This window comes from Symphalangus syndactylus, chromosome 21, assembly GCF_028878055.3.
Source record: "Symphalangus syndactylus isolate Jambi chromosome 21, NHGRI_mSymSyn1-v2.1_pri, whole genome shotgun sequence".
NCBI lineage: Eukaryota > Metazoa > Chordata > Mammalia > Primates > Hylobatidae > Symphalangus > Symphalangus syndactylus.
The window spans coordinates 74418433-74433931 of NC_072443.2; the positions used below are offsets into that span (position 1 = coordinate 74418433).

General features: G+C 42.2%; 1 protein-coding gene across 2 annotated transcripts in view; it reads left to right on the plus strand.

The window, feature by feature from the left end:
* FRMD4B (FERM domain containing 4B) overlaps window positions 1-15499 on the plus strand; it is a 379712-nt gene that overhangs the window by 222673 nt on the left and 141540 nt on the right. For both annotated transcript variants that reach the window (XM_055259748.2, XM_055259747.2), the window contains 2 exons: window positions 10394-10459; window positions 12610-12704. In XM_055259748.2, coding sequence (XP_055115723.2) covers window positions 10394-10459; window positions 12610-12704 — 161 coding nt within the window. The remainder of the gene's footprint in view (window positions 1-10393; window positions 10460-12609; window positions 12705-15499) is intronic.

The following is a 15499-nucleotide window of genomic DNA, read 5'->3' on the forward strand; positions in this document are numbered from 1 at the left end:
AGTGTTCACATAAGCATGACATAGCCATGGAAGCATCCCAACAGGTAGAGATTAATTCCATCCTGACTGCCCAAGGAAGATCAATAGCAAACATGGACACCATTTTTAGCAGCTGCCCATATTTTGTCACTGTGGGGCCAGGAAGTAGCCAAGGGATGATGATTGTAAAACCTTGCTCCTCTTCTGGCCTTGCTTCGAGACAGTGGCCTGAACCAGCCAACTCTGGTTTGGTGAGTCTAGATCAAGCTTTTCAGAGCAGTGTTAGGCTTCGCAATCAAAGTGATACATTAAGTGCCTAAACTACATGTGATTTAATATATAGGATGTATGAGATAGGAAATACTTTGTACTGAAGTAATATAGCCCTTAAGAGCATGGATTCTGGAGTCAGAACACCTAGGTTTACATCCTAATCTGCCTTTTCCTGGCCCTATGACCTTGTAGGGTGGGTCAGCCATGTACCTTTTCTGAGCCTCAATATTCTCATCCATAAAATGAAGCTAGTAATGGAATCCACCTTACAGAGTTCTTATGAAAATTCATTTAAAACGCATATATATATATAGAGAGAGAGAGAGAGAGAGAGTTGGGTTTTTGTTTTGTTTTGTTTTTTTGAGACAGAGTCTCGCTCTGTCGCCCAGGCTGGAGTGCAGTGGTGCAACCTCGGCTCACTGCAACCTCCGCCCCCTGGGTTTAAGCAGTTCTCCTGCCTCAGCCTCCCAAGTAGCTGGGATTGCAGGCATGCGCTATGACGCCAGCTAAATTTTTTGTATTTTTAGTAGAGATGGGGTTTCACCATGTAGGCCAGGCTGGTCTCAAATTCCTGACCTCAGGTGATCTGCCCACCTTGGCCCCCCAAAGTGCTGGGATTACAGGCATGAGCCACCACGCCCAGCCATAAAAGGCCCTTGTATATAAATGAAAGGATTTGGGATAGTTATCAGGCACACAGTCAGCAGCTGTTATTTTTGTTAGCGTTTCTCTTAAGGCACGTTACTCAGTTACTCAATTTCAGCTTTGGCAAACTGAATTCTCCTCTTCTTTGTCATTCCTCCTCTTCCCTCATTCATTTTCCTTTCCTCCTTTGCTTCTTTTGCACTGCCTGCTTTTCTTCCTCCCTCATTGTCTTTTTCCTTCTCCACTTCCCGTGAACCTGCAAGAGATGTACAGGAGTCCTACTTTGGTACAACTGATGGAACCTGAGATTCTACCCAACTTTATCACTGTTATGACCAGGCACCACTTAACCTCTCTGCACTTCAGTTTGGTCATCTATGAAATCTAAACAGAAATCTCATGCCTGTAACCCCATCACTTTGAGAGGCCAATGTGGGAAAATTGCTTGAGTCCAGGAGTTCGAGACCAGCCTGGGCAATACAGCAAGACCCCATCTCTATAAAAAAAATAGAAAAAGTTAGCCAGGCGTGGTGGCACATGCCTGTGGTCCCAGTCACTCAGGAGGCTGAGGTGGGAGGATTGCTTGAGCCCAGGAGGTCAAGGCCGCAGTGAGTCATGTTCATGCCACTGTACCCCAGCCTGGGCAACAGAGCAAGACCCTATCTCAAAAAAAAGAGAGAGAGAGAGAAAAATCTAAACAATGACTCTAGGGTTGTTAACAGCATGAAAGAAGTCACTGCACATGGGAAGCACTCCATACTCGTGTGACATGTAGTAAGTGTTTGCTAGAAGCTAGGAGAATCATTTACTGACACTTAAAGAAAGAAGTCTCCAGTGATTGCACATTGGGAGGGTAGGCACTGTCTTGAAAGAACTTGAGGAAAATCACAGCTGACTCCATTTGGAGACATCTGTGTCAGTCTAGGCCATTCTCTGAACGGGAGTGTCAATAGCTCATATTCAGTCAACACCCAGAGATGACATAAAGGGGCCCTGTTCAGCTAGGGTTGACATCATTAGGGTGAAATATAAAACTCCATCCACTCAATAGATCCCAAAGTAAGAACGTCCTAGATACATCCTTCTCCTGCTCTCCAGTTCCTCCAGAATATCTCATCTGATGAGGAGTTTAAAAACACACCTTGTTCTCTGGGTGGAAAGAGTGTTTTTTATGTGTGAGTTTTTCTGGGCCAGGGCTTGGGAGTTGCCTGGAACATCCTCGCTTTGGATTATGCTCTGTCCGTTTAAATCATTTGTGAGCCAGATGCAACGGCTCACAGCTGTAATCCCAGCACTTTGGGAAGCCAAGGCAGGAGGACTACTTGAGCCTAGGGGTTGAAGACAAGCCTGGGCAACATAGTGAGATCCCCGTCTGTACAAAAAATCAGCCAGGTGTGGATGTCACTTGCCTCCCAGCTATTCGGGAGGTTGACATGGGAGGATCACTCGAGTTGGGGAAGTCAAGACTGCAGTGAGTCGTGGTCGTGCCACTGTACTCCAGCCTGGGTGACAGAGTGAGACCCTGTGTGGAAAAAAAAAAATCATTTGTGAATGTATTTCAGTGTTAGCTGTGTCTGGGTTCTGAACAGTTAAGACATTTCTTAACTCAGCAGATATTTATATACCACGGTCTCACCGTGCGCCAGGCACTGTTCTAGGCCATGCGGAGACAGTGGTGAATGAAGCAATCAAGCTCTTAGACAGTTTTGGACCATTGTAGGCCTCAGTTGGAATTATGGAACCTGCTCAGATAGCTGGGTTTTCACCCTTCCACAGGGCAGATTTCATTCTAGAAGGTGACCGCACAGAAAATCCTGAGGAGGCATTTTTATGAAGCAGGCCCTTTCTCACTAGGCTTTTAAAAAGGTCAAAAGGTCAAAAGGAACGAGAAAGAGAGAGAAGAAAAATTTTTTAAAAAGCTTGCTTCTTCCTTACCAATTTCATATGTTTCTGTTCCAAAGAACAACTAAAGCAAAACCAAAGTAGGCTGGGATTTTGGTCTTTTTTTGTAGCTATTTCCTGTTGCCTTTTAAGCTGACCCTGGTTGTTATGAGTGGTTCCATACTGCCCTGTCTTGAATTGCCTTTTGGTTTCTTCCAACCCACTCTCCTCTCTCATCTCCTAAACCAGGCAGTGGGATTGGGGGCCAGGGTGGGGGAGTGTGTTCTCATATAGACTTGAACCCCACTAAGGGCTGCCGCGTCAGGGCCCTCCTTGAGACCAGAGGTCTGCCTTATAGCCAGTTCTCACTTCCCTTCTGATCTTCCTCATTTAACCACTGACCAGATGGACAAAGTCTTTCCACCAGTAATCAGCACTTGCACTCTGAGGACTGACTCTTATCAGCTGGGGAGCAAACACAGGCCAGCTGGAGACCAAGGTGGGAGTTTTAATCCAACACATGTAATTTTTGCCTTCGAATTCCTGGGGTTCAGTGAGGGGAGAAGGTAGCGGGAAGGGGATCAAGTCAGAGTGGATGTGAAGAGAAGCTTTCCAAAGAGATCGTTTTTTAAATATGTTTTTTATTTCATCTGAAGCATTGCTGCTCTTAGCTGCCACTAGGTAGGGGTCAATTCTGAAACTATTCTGATGGTCTCTGGGGGTTCAGAAATATCCTGTATTTGTAATTATAATCATTGTGCTCCGCATACAGCTCTCTTCAAATATAACTCCTGTTTTTTGCTGTTGCTGTTGTTGTTGTTGGGTTTTTTTTTTTTTTTTTTTTTTTGGTTTTTGCTTTTAGAGACAAGGTCTTGCTGTATTGCCCAGGCTGGTCTGGAAATGCTGCTGGGCTCCAGCGATCCTCCTGCCTCAGCTTCCTCAGTAGCTGGGACTACAGGCACACACCACAATGCCCGGCTAATTTTTAAATATTTTGTAGAGGCGGTTTCTCACTATGTTGCCCAGGTGGGTCTCAAACTCCTGGGCTCAAACAGTGCTTCCGCCTCAGCCTCCCAAGGTGCTGAGATAACAAGCGTGAACCAACACACCTGGCCCAGGTCAGGTTTTAAGATAAATTTAAAATTCCCGGTTGGGGTTTTATTTTTTTCTATTGTTATAATTTTAAAAAAAAATTTAATTGACATGTTGGGGAGGAAGTTCATTTGAATCATATGGTATTTATTACATGAGTAACCTTGTTCAGGTCACTTACGCTCTGGCCTGGGAGTCAGAGTCCTAAGTTTTAAGCCCAGGTCTGGCATTAACTAGCTGTGTGGCTTTGGGTACATCCATTCCTTAGTTTCCCCATGTTTCAAATAAGCAGTGGTTAATAGATACCTTCTAAGATGCTTTCTATTTATAAATTCTGCAGTTCTAACTACTTTTATTCAAATTATTTTTTTCTGGAAGTGAAATGAGTTTTCATGCCTGCTTCATGATTCTTTGGGTTTTTTTTTCTACCCACTCATCTGATCCATTGAAAATGGGCTGCGTGGGAAGTTTTCTCACCATTTGTCACTTTACAGTGTGTGTAGTACCATCTGTATTGCTAAGTGGTTAAGCGCTTCGGGCTTTGAATTTGGATCTGGTTCTGCCGCTTAAGAATTTTGTTATTTATCATCTCTCTAACATCAGTTGGAGTGCTAAAAGTACCCACCTCATGTAAGCATCATGAGAATTGATTATGTAAAGTGCTTAGTGCAATACCTGGAATATAGAAAGTGCCTAGGAGTGATATTATTGGTATAATTAAAGTGCCTCTCTGGGTGCCAGGCACACAGAAGACACTCAAAAACCAATGGTTCCTTCTCTTTCTTTGTTTCCCCTACAGCAGCTCTGGAGAATTTTTCTGCCATATGCTCGTTAAGTGACTTGTTAACTTTACCTGTTATTTATCTTCTTTAAAATGGGTCAGTAATATTCCTCCCATTAAAAATGTGTTTTTTTAAATGGGAAAATATATAGATTACAGAAAAGTGTAGCTGTCAGTTTTCAAATAAATAGGGACTACGATAATTGTGGGCCTCAGAAGTGGCTGATATTATTCTGAGTTTCAGATTAAATGCTGTCAGGACATTTCTTATAAGGCTCAGAAAGGTCAAGTAATTTCTCTAAGGTAACACAGCTAGTAAGAGATAAATTATGATTTCGATCCAGAGTATAACTGCATTAGAACTCCTGTGCAAGTTACAACACTTCTCAGGCCTTAATTTCCTGGTGGTTAAAATGAGGATGCCCCCTTGGTAGGTTTGTGTAGAGGTTGAAATTCTATACATTAATGAGTGTTAAATGTCAAGCACTTTGCCTGGTCCACAGCAGGGTTTGTGTTTGTGTTGGTTGTGTCTCTTTGCTGGCACCACTTAAATCAGAGTTTGCTCACTCAGATGACAGAACTCACTACACCTCCCAGGAGCCTGGAGGTCATACATACATTTGGGTGAACCAGAGACACAAACCTCATTGGAATAGAGAACTACTCTGCCCTGCCCTTGCCAAATGTTGCCATGGAGGAAATCAAGCCCAGAATTTCCAGGTCTTACCATTTGTCAAAAGAAGCTGTCAATTTGGATTTTTTAATTATGTGGCATTACCCGATTTCTAATATTATCAACTCATATTTATTCATAAGCACTGTTATGATGAACAAAATACATCCATCCCTTTTCCACCTCCAATTTAAATAAGTGACAAGGGCAGGCGTTTCTGTTGCTATCGAGCATCAACTCAGCCCCCTGACCTATCAGCAGAGCCATCTTTCCACATACTGAACACCATGCGTGCTGCGCGGACATGTAACCCTGGTGTTTTTCTCTCTACTTCATCTGTGCTCCCCTCTCCAGCCTGCCCTGTGTGGTGCTCCGCGAAACCCTCAGGTGTTTGTTCATGCCCCTCCCCAGATGTCAGCCTCTCTTGGTTGTTGTATTGTCATCAATGGGCGCCTCAGTGACTATGAGTAGATGACTTTCTCATATTAATGACATCATTTGGAGAGTCTATGCTTTGGAACCCTTTTGCTTTGGTTTTGGCGTGGAAATTAGTGGAGTCTTATAACGATGCCTTAGTTGCAAGAAGCAGAATCCGGCTGGGTACTATCGCTCACATCTGTAATCCCAATACTCTGGAAGTCCAAGGCGGGCAGGTTGCTTGAGCCCAGGAGATCCAGACCAGCGTAGGCAAGATAGTAAGACCCTGTCTCTGCAAAAAATATATATAAAAATTAGCCAGGCATGATGGCATGTACCCATAGTCCCAGCTACTCAGGAGTTGGAGGCGGGAGGATCACTAGAGCCCAGGAGGTCAAGGCTGCAGTGAGCCCATCTTTGTGCCACTGCATTCCAGCCTGGGTGACAGAGAGAGACTCTATCTCAAAAATAAATAAATAAAGCAGAATCCTCCCTCTTAGCTTAAGAGAGGGGAAAAAAGTGGATTTGTCAAAGGAATACAGGGTGTTTCATGGAACGCAAGGACAAAAATTCACCCGGATCAGTGAAAAGGACTGTAAGTGACTGGAAAACATTAGGAACTCTGACAACAGCTCTCTTAAGCTTTTCTTCTTAGGTCACATGATTTCTCTTGCCTCCTTCTTTGTTTTTTGTTTGTTTTTTTGAGTTGGTGTCTTGCTCTGTCACCTAGGCTGGAGTGCAGTGGCGCGATCTTGGCTCATTGCAATCTCCGCCTCCTGGTTCAAGCAATTCTCCTGCCTCAGCCTCCGAAGTAGCTGGGATTACAGATGCACACCACCACACCCAGCTAATTTTTGTATTTTTTTAGTAGAGACAAGCTTTCACCACGTTGGCCAGGCTGGTTTCGAACTTCTGACCTCAAGTGATCCTCCTGCCTCCACCTCCCAAAGTGCTGGGATTACAGGCGCTAGCCACTGCACCCAGCTCTCTTGCCTCCTTCTAGCTACTTGTCTCCCTCATTCTTTCTGCAGATGGCTTTCCTTTTCTCCACACACACACAATGGCTGCCCATAAACAACCAAGTTTTTATCCTCTGAGACACAATTCCAGATTCCCTGGACTGAGGTTCTGATTGGCCCAGCTTGAGTCAGGTATCTATCCCTTGCCCAATCAACTGAGGCCAAAGGGGCAGGACCAAGTAAAACCTAGCCACCAATGCCTAAGTTTGTCATGAAATGGTTAGGCACATCAAAAAGATATCTACAGTTGAATATCTAGAATAAAATTATCTGTTACTAAAAGGAATATTGTCTAATATGACGGAGGTCCAAAGCAAAAATGGAAAGGCAAAAAAGATGATTTTTTTTTCTGAGATGGAGTTTCACTCTTGTTGCCCAGGCTGGAGTGCAGTTACGCAATCTCGCCTCAGACTCCCAAGTAGCTGGGATTACAGGCACCTGCCACTATGCCCGGCTAATTTTTTGTACTTTAGTAGAGACAGTGTTTCCCCATGTTGGCCAGGCTGGTCTCGAACTCCTGACCTCAGGTCATCCACCTGCCTTGGCCTCCCAAAGTGCTGAGATTACAGGTGTGAGCCAACACGCCCAGCCTGATTTTTTAAAGTCAGGAAATAAACTTATTTGGATTATGGGACAACAGAGTAGCTTTAAATATTTTCTCAATTATGACATATTCCTTAATGGATTCACACTGTGTGATCTTTTGAGCATTATTTTATCGTATCTTTCTGTAGGGCATATACCTAGGATTAGCTTTCGAAGGTTGTTTTACAAAAGAAGTAAAGTGATTTAAACTGACACATTTATTTATTTCTCTCTTAATTATATCCTCCTCTGGTATAGAAACACTGACACATTTATTTATTTCTCTCTTAATTATTTCCTCCTCTGGTACAGAAAAGTAGAAAAAAGGTGACTTTTTTTTTTTTTTTTTTTTTTTTTAGTTAGACATTAATTCAAATCTTGACTTGGCTGTTTTCTTGCCTAGGTAACTTTCAGTAAATTACCATAAATTCTGTACCTCAATTTCCTGTCGGTAAAATGGGGATGTTGCCATGTTGTAAATTTTTGCAGAGCTTTACTGAGATAATACATGTAAAGAGCCCAGCTCAGTGCCTAGAACTAATAAAGACTGGCTCCGTTTCCCCTTGTCACGCAAGGTGTCTATTTGACGTTGGCTTTGCAGAATTAAGGACATAGGCTGAGGCCATGAGACAAAGTAAAGCTCACTCACTTACCTCTTAGCACTACCTCAGTGCTTCCCGTGGGCCACATCTTCATAATACCATGGTCTAACTAGCTGAGCGAGTTTTCAGACTCTTAGAGCAGAGTTCGTTTAAAACTATAAATTCAATAATTAGTATTTTTCACATTGAAAACATGTTACTTATCCCAGTCTGAGCCTCAATTTATCTGTTAAATGGGGATAATAATACTAATCCCAGAAGGTAACTGTGCCGCTTATAAATAATGTATATAAAACACTTCATGCGATGCTGAATAGGTTGTTGGTACTCAGTAATGGAGGCTATTTTCTTTTTCAATTAGGTTTATGTGTATCTGAGTTCCTAGATCTTATAGTTTTGTACAACAGCTTAGAGCCAAAATGCTGCCCCTGCTTTTCAAAAGTGACCTAGCAATTCCACATCCATGGACAAAGCTAGATGTGCAAAGTTCATGGTGACATTGCTTGTGATAGCAAAAGATTGGAAACAACCTGTTTCTCTTATTCAGTTATCATGTATTCACACAATGATTGATACTATAGAGTCTTTAAAAAGAATGAGGTCCATCTATATGTGCTGACATTGGAAAGATCAACAAGAAACATTGAATTTAAAAAGCAAAAGGCAAAACAGCAAGTGAAGCATAGTCCTACTCAAATTGAAAAAGAAAGAAACAACAACAACAAAAAATGTATACACACACATACACGGATACACACATATACACACATATATATCAAATTTCTGGATGGTTACACTCACACAGAAATATTAAGAGTACTTCATTTGCAAAACAATACATTCAATAAAATATGTACTAAAGTAAAATAATATGAAATATTTTAATATGTAAATATATATCTGAAAATACATATAAAAGTGGTCTGTGAGGATTCTTAAACTAACAGGATGGTGATTTCTGCAGATAAAATGGTTTGGAACATGAGTTAATCAAGGAGTATCTTGGCATTCTATGCAATGTTTAAGTATTTTACAAAGTTTTTTTAGTATTGCAATTCTGAATAATAAAAAACTAAATATAATTGAAAATGTATATATCAAACTGTTCTTAACTATGTGTCTTAACTGTTCTTAACTATGGTGGTGATAGTAAACCATGCTGGTGGACTAAAAGTAGGGGGAGAGTTTCCAAAATGAAGACTTTTCATTTTTATTTTAAGAGATGAAGTCTATGTTGCCCACAGGCTTGGGTGCAGTGGCTATTCACAGGCGTGATCCTGGCTCACTACAGTCTTGAACTCCTGGCCTCAACCAATCCTCCCACCTCAGCCTCTTGAGTAGCTGGGACTATAGGTGCATGCCACCATGCCCAGAGAGGCGTTAAACACATCAGTGAATAAAGACATTTTTTTCTTTTTTTTAGAAAAGGGTCTCTCTGTGTCACCCAGGCTGGAGTGCAGTGGTACAATCTCAGCTTACTGCAGCCTCAACCTCCCAGGCCAAAGTGATTCTCCCAACTCAGCCTCCTGAGTAGCTGGGACTACAGGCACATACCACTGCGCCAGGCTAATTTTTGTATTTTTTGTAGAAAGGGGGTTTCACCATGTTGGCCAGGCTGGTCTCAAACTCCTGGCCTCAAGTGATCCACCCTGATTGGCGCCCCCAAAGTGTTGGGATTACAGGCGTGAACCACTGTGCCCAGATGAATAAAGGCTATTTTTTTTTTTTTTTTTTTTTTTTTGAGACAGAGGTTCGCTGTGTCACTCAAGCTGTAGTGTAGTGGCGTGATCTCAGCTCACTGCAAACTCCACTGCCCAGGTTCAAGCAAATTCTCATGCCTTAGCCTCCTGAATAGCTGGGATTACAAGTGTGCGCCACATGCCTGGCTATTTTTTGTAGTTTTAGTAGAGACGGGGTTCCACTATGTTGCCCAGGCTAGTCTCAAACTCCTGGCCTCAAGCGATCTGCCTGTCTCTGCCTCCTAAAGTGCTAGGATTACAGGCGTGAGCCACTGTGCCCGGCTGGCTTTTCTTTTTTTTTTTTTTTTTTAAATAAAACATTAATTCCAGGAAAAATATAGTAGTTTCCTCTGGGATGGAGAGGCTTTTTTTTTTTTAATAAAACATTAATTCCAGGAAAAATATAGTAGTTTCCTCTGGGATGGAGACCTACTTTTCATGGAATAATTTCGTGTGCATTGTTTGAATTTGGTGGACTGTATGGACATTATTTTTACAATATATTGACTAGCCTGTGCTCTTTGTTCTTCTTTTAAATCCAGTTACTCCCATATAATAAATCTGTTTCTGGCCAAGCCTGTTTATTAACTCATCTAAAGCCATTTTTAGGCTGAGCCCATCTCATATAAAATAAATGATACAACGAGTCCAAAGGTTTGCTTGCCAGCCGTGGCCCTGACACCACTCTTGCTGTCTTGTTTCTGCAGATGACAGAAGGCAGGCACTGCCAGGTGCACCTCCTGGATGATAGGAGACTGGAGCTGCTGGTTCAGGTAGGTGTTGCCCACGTGGGTGTTGCCCAGATAGGTTTTGCCAAGGTAGGTGTTGCCCAAGTCGGTGTTACACAGATAAGTCTTGCCCAGGTAGGTTTTGCCCACACAGGGACAGCTCATCCTCGTTCCCTCTCTGAGCCTCATAGTCTGTATTCAGGCTTCTCCGTTATCTTTGCCTCAAAGCCAATGACTCGGAATTGATCAAGGGGAAAAAAGCATCTTCGAAGTCAGAAAACTTGGTCCATATGTTGGAGTAATTATAGCCTGGTGACATGGATTCAGAGACACTTGAGTTCCAATCTTAGCTTGACACTTAATAGCTCTGCGACCCTGGGAAATTGACTTTACTTCTCTGAGCCTCTTGTTGGTAAATTGGGAACCATAGTACTTCCTGAAAGGATTATTGTGAGGTGAGAATCTGTATTCTGCCACTGTCCAGCTACATGGCATTGTGCAAGTGAAATACCCAGTTTCGTCAGCTGTGAACTGCCTAGGCTTCTCAGAAGAATTACGGTTAAAAATCAAGCTAGATTATATATGTGAGTGAAATCTCTTTGTAAAATATATGGCACTATATAAGTAATGATATAGATATATATATATATTTTTTCAGATGGAGTGTTGCTCTGTTGCCCAGGCTGGAATGCAGTAGCGCAATCTCAGCTCACTGCAACCTCTGCCTCCCGGGTTCAAGTGATTCTCCTGACTCAACCTCTTGAGTAGCTGGGACTACAGGCCACCGCCACCTCGCCTGGCTAATTTTTGTATTTTTAGTAGAGACAGGGTTTTACCATGTTGGCCAGGCTGGCCTCGAACTCCTGACCTCAAGTGATCCACCCTCCTCAGCCTCCCAAAGTGCTGGGATTCCAGGCGTGAGCCACTGCGCCCAGCCAAGCGATGGGTATTTTAATTGTTGATGCTTCTCTTTCTATTCACCCAACACTCTGGACCAAGAGTCTTTAAAAATTGTGAAAGTCCTTGTGGACGGGCCACACCTACAGCTAGCCTAGAATTTTCTCCTCTAACCAAACCTAAATTCTTTTCTCTTCTGAGGCCTGTCCCCAGCCCACTATGCTTAGGCTTCAATTAGAGTGAAATAGTACAGTCAACAGTAGCTTTGCCCAAGTAGACCTTTAGTCCAGATGTCTGCCTGTTTCTTTTCTTTTTTTCTTTAAATCATGTCCATTTTTATCCCCAACAGCCATTGTAATATACCCTAAGCTCTTTGGCTCAAAGTTCAGAAAGAATCCATCCAGAGTGCCCTCCTGCAAGCATTCCCCTTTTCTTCCTCAGTCCCTCCAAACCCAGCATCAATTATCACTCCAGGCATTCTGGCTGGTTCTAAGCCCATTCTTCTTCTCAGCAGATCCAGAGCTTCCCAAAAGCGTATAGATTATATCCTTCTTCTAACTAGGTGCTCATCACTGTTGATGATGATGTGTGGAATGGGTACAATTTCTCTATCTTAGGAAGGAAAAGCTTAGGCTTTAGAAGGAGACAGACTAGGTTCAAATCCCTGCCCTTACTAACAATGTAACACGAAGCAAGGTGCTTAACCACTGTGGGCCTTGGTTGACTCATTTATAAAATGGAAATAAAAAGCCCTACCTCATAGCTCATTATAAGGATTAAATGACAATGGGATATAAGTTCAGCATAATAAATGGTAACTATTATTATTATTATTAATATTTTCATCAGTAGCCCCACAGCCTTGAGTCTTGGGCTTCTTCAACCCGGCCACCAACAAGCAAAATGATTCCTGCGATCTTTTACATATCACAGATAACCAAGCAGCAAGGTGTTTAATATTCTTTGTCTTGGGCATTAGCACCACATTACATATAAAAGAGTGTTTTTTCCAAAACATCTTAGTAAGTGCACCTTAGAGGGAAAATGTAAGGTACTTGAGTGAATTGCAAATACATGAAAATGATAGTCTCATTGATATTCCTATTCCCATCTCTTCTCCTTCCCACAATTCTTAAAGAATTGTCTATAGTACATCAACCTAATCCACAAACAAGGGCAGGTAATAAAGAAACAAACAAATAAACAAAAGCTACTTTAAACTATTTAGGGCAGAGGAAGGTGGTAGCAGTAAGAGAGAGGCAACCAAATTGCTTCTAACCAGATTTTTATTTTGACAGCCCAAACTTCTAGCAAGAGAGTTGCTGGACCTCGTGGCTTCACATTTCAACCTGAAAGAAAAGGAGTATTTTGGAATAACATTCATAGATGACACGTAAGTCTTTTAATAGTTTTAGTTTCTTTGTCTTTTGCCTGGGCTACCTACTTGCTGTCTTCCATGATTAACAAAAAAGGAAATAAGTCCTCCAGCATTCAGAACACATCCTGCTTAGCTGAAGGTTTTTTAATATGCGATTTTTCTCCTAGGACTATTGCAAAGGGAGAAGAAAAGGGATACTGACCATTTTAGGAACACAAAATATTGTTCTAAGTGTTTTAGAAATGTGTAGTAATGAGTTTGTTGTTCCTGATTACAGTGTATCTTCTCATGTCTTTGAATGTGATTGTGCTTGCTAATTTCACTTATATGATAGAAATATTAGATATTTACTCACATCTTGAAACTGAGTGGATGTGTTGGCATTGGTGGCAAGAGAGCTTAAAGGCAAATTTGTGGCCCACTCAAAAAACATGTATATAGTTTAATATGGAATGAACTTTTAAACTACCATTTAGGTGCATTTCATGTTGCCTTCTCAACTATCTTTTTCTTTTTTTTTTTTTACTTTTGCCTTTTATGCTGAGTTGTTGAATGTTGTATATATTTGTTAATAATATATATGCTCCCCAAAACGAGGCAGGTAAATAAAAATAAATTCATGAGGATTTAACACTCTAAGCAAATGTGTTTGGACTTACTAGCTCTTTTCTCTGTGTGTGTGTGTGTGTGTGTCTGTGTGTGTGTGTGTGTCTGTGTGTGTGTGTGTATCTGTCTCTCTTTTTTATGGCAGCCCAATTTGCCTACATTATATGCAGCCTGATACATTATCAGAGGAATCCTTCCACTTTCTGCAGATAATTTCCAAAGAGTTCCTTAAATGTTAAAATGCAAGAAGATGTGTTCCAGACATAAAATATGTTGGCCAACCACCGAGCATTCTTTTCATAATGCTGCCAATTTAAATATTTTTCAGTTCTTCAGTTTAATCAGGTGGAAAATCATCTCAAGAAGGAGTTAACTTGCTTTTAACACCTTGTGGCTTCTGATTATTGCCATCCTGGGTGGGCTGTGAGCCTAGGATCTCCAGGATATGCCAGCAGGCTCAGGACTTGTGCTGGGCAAAAACCAGGCAGCTGAATTATCAGGAGGAATAGAAAAACCTGAAAACTTGATTCTGGACTGAGGATGTTTCCCAAAGAGGGCTCAACAAGGCAGAAGAGAGTACACTAGACATCTCTCACCTCACTCTGAATCACTCAACAGCTACCATTTGAGAGGCTCTGTATGACCTGTCCTCTACTGGATGAAATGGGAAATGCCGACATCCATAGCTAGCACCAGCTCCTGCGAATCAGTGATTGAACACGCACATGCATAGGCTGAATCCAAATGTGGATGAAATCATAGCAAACAGTGTAAAATATAGAGCCATAAATATACAATGGCTAAGTTATATGGTATAAACTGTAACTGCTATAAGCACTGTAATTTAGGCAGAGGTCACATAGAATAGGGGTTAACAACATGAATATTGGAGTAATTTATTCATTGAAAAAATATTGGCTGGGTGTGATAGTTCACGCTTGTAATCCCTGCACTTTGGAGGGCCGAGATGGGCATATCCCTTGAGTCCGGGAGTTTCAGAGCCACTTAGGCAACATAGGGAGACCCCATCTCTACAAAAAAAACCTAAAAAAATCAGCCAGGCGTGGTGACACACATCTGTAGTCCCAGCTACTCGGGAGGCTGAGGTGGGAGGACAACTTGAGCCCAGGAGGTTGAGGCTGCAGTGAGCTATGATGATGGCACTACTGCCATCCAGCCTGGGCGACAGAGTGAGACCTTGTCTCAAGTATATATATATTTACATTAAGAGTGGCTCACACCTGTAATCCTAGCACTTTTGGAGACCAAGGGAGGGAGTATTGCATGAGGCCAGGAGTTCAAGACCAGCCTAGGCAACATAGTGAGACCCCATCTCTACCAAAAAAAAAAAAAAAATTAAAAATCAGCCAGATGTGGTGATGTGTAACTCCAGTCCTAGCCACTCAGGAGGCTGAGGCTGAGGTGGGAGGATTGTGTGAGCCTAGGAGTTCAAGGCTACAGTGAGTTTATGATCGTGTCACTGCACACTAGCCTGGGCAATAGGGAAGACCTCATCTCTAAAAATAGAAAATAAAATATTTTTTGAATGCCCACTCAATGCCAGGTGTTGTTCTGGATCACGAGGATTCAGCTAGGAGTTACACAGACAAGGCCCCTGCTTTTATGGAGCCCATATTGCAATGCTATAGTTTAGCATAACAAGTAAACAGACAGATAAATCAAAGGAATATCAGCAATTATAAGTGCATTGAAGAACATAAAAGGCCATGACCAAGAAAACTTGGGGTCAGTTTTAGACAGGGTGGGCTAGGGCAGGATCTAGGAGGTGACATGTAATGAAAAGCAAGAACCAGTTCTGCAAAAATTTGGGGAGGCATTACAAACAAAAACCAGTGCAAAAGTCCTGAGGTGGGGCTGACATGACTTTTGTGATTTGTTTTTTGAGAAAGAAAAAACAAGGCCAGGCACAGTGGCTCACACCTCTAATCCCAGCACTTTGGGAGGCTGAGGCAGTCAGATCACTTGAGCCTAGGAATTCCAGACCAGCCTGGACAACATGGTGAAACCCCATCTCTACTAAAAATACAAAAACATTAAGGGGGCATGGTGGCACACACCTGTAGTCCCAGCTCCTCAGGAGGCTTACGTGGGAGGATTGTGTGAGCCCAGAAAGTGGAGGTGGCAGTAAGCCGTGATCTCACCACTGCACTCCAGCCCAAGCGACAGAGTGAGATCCTGTCCCA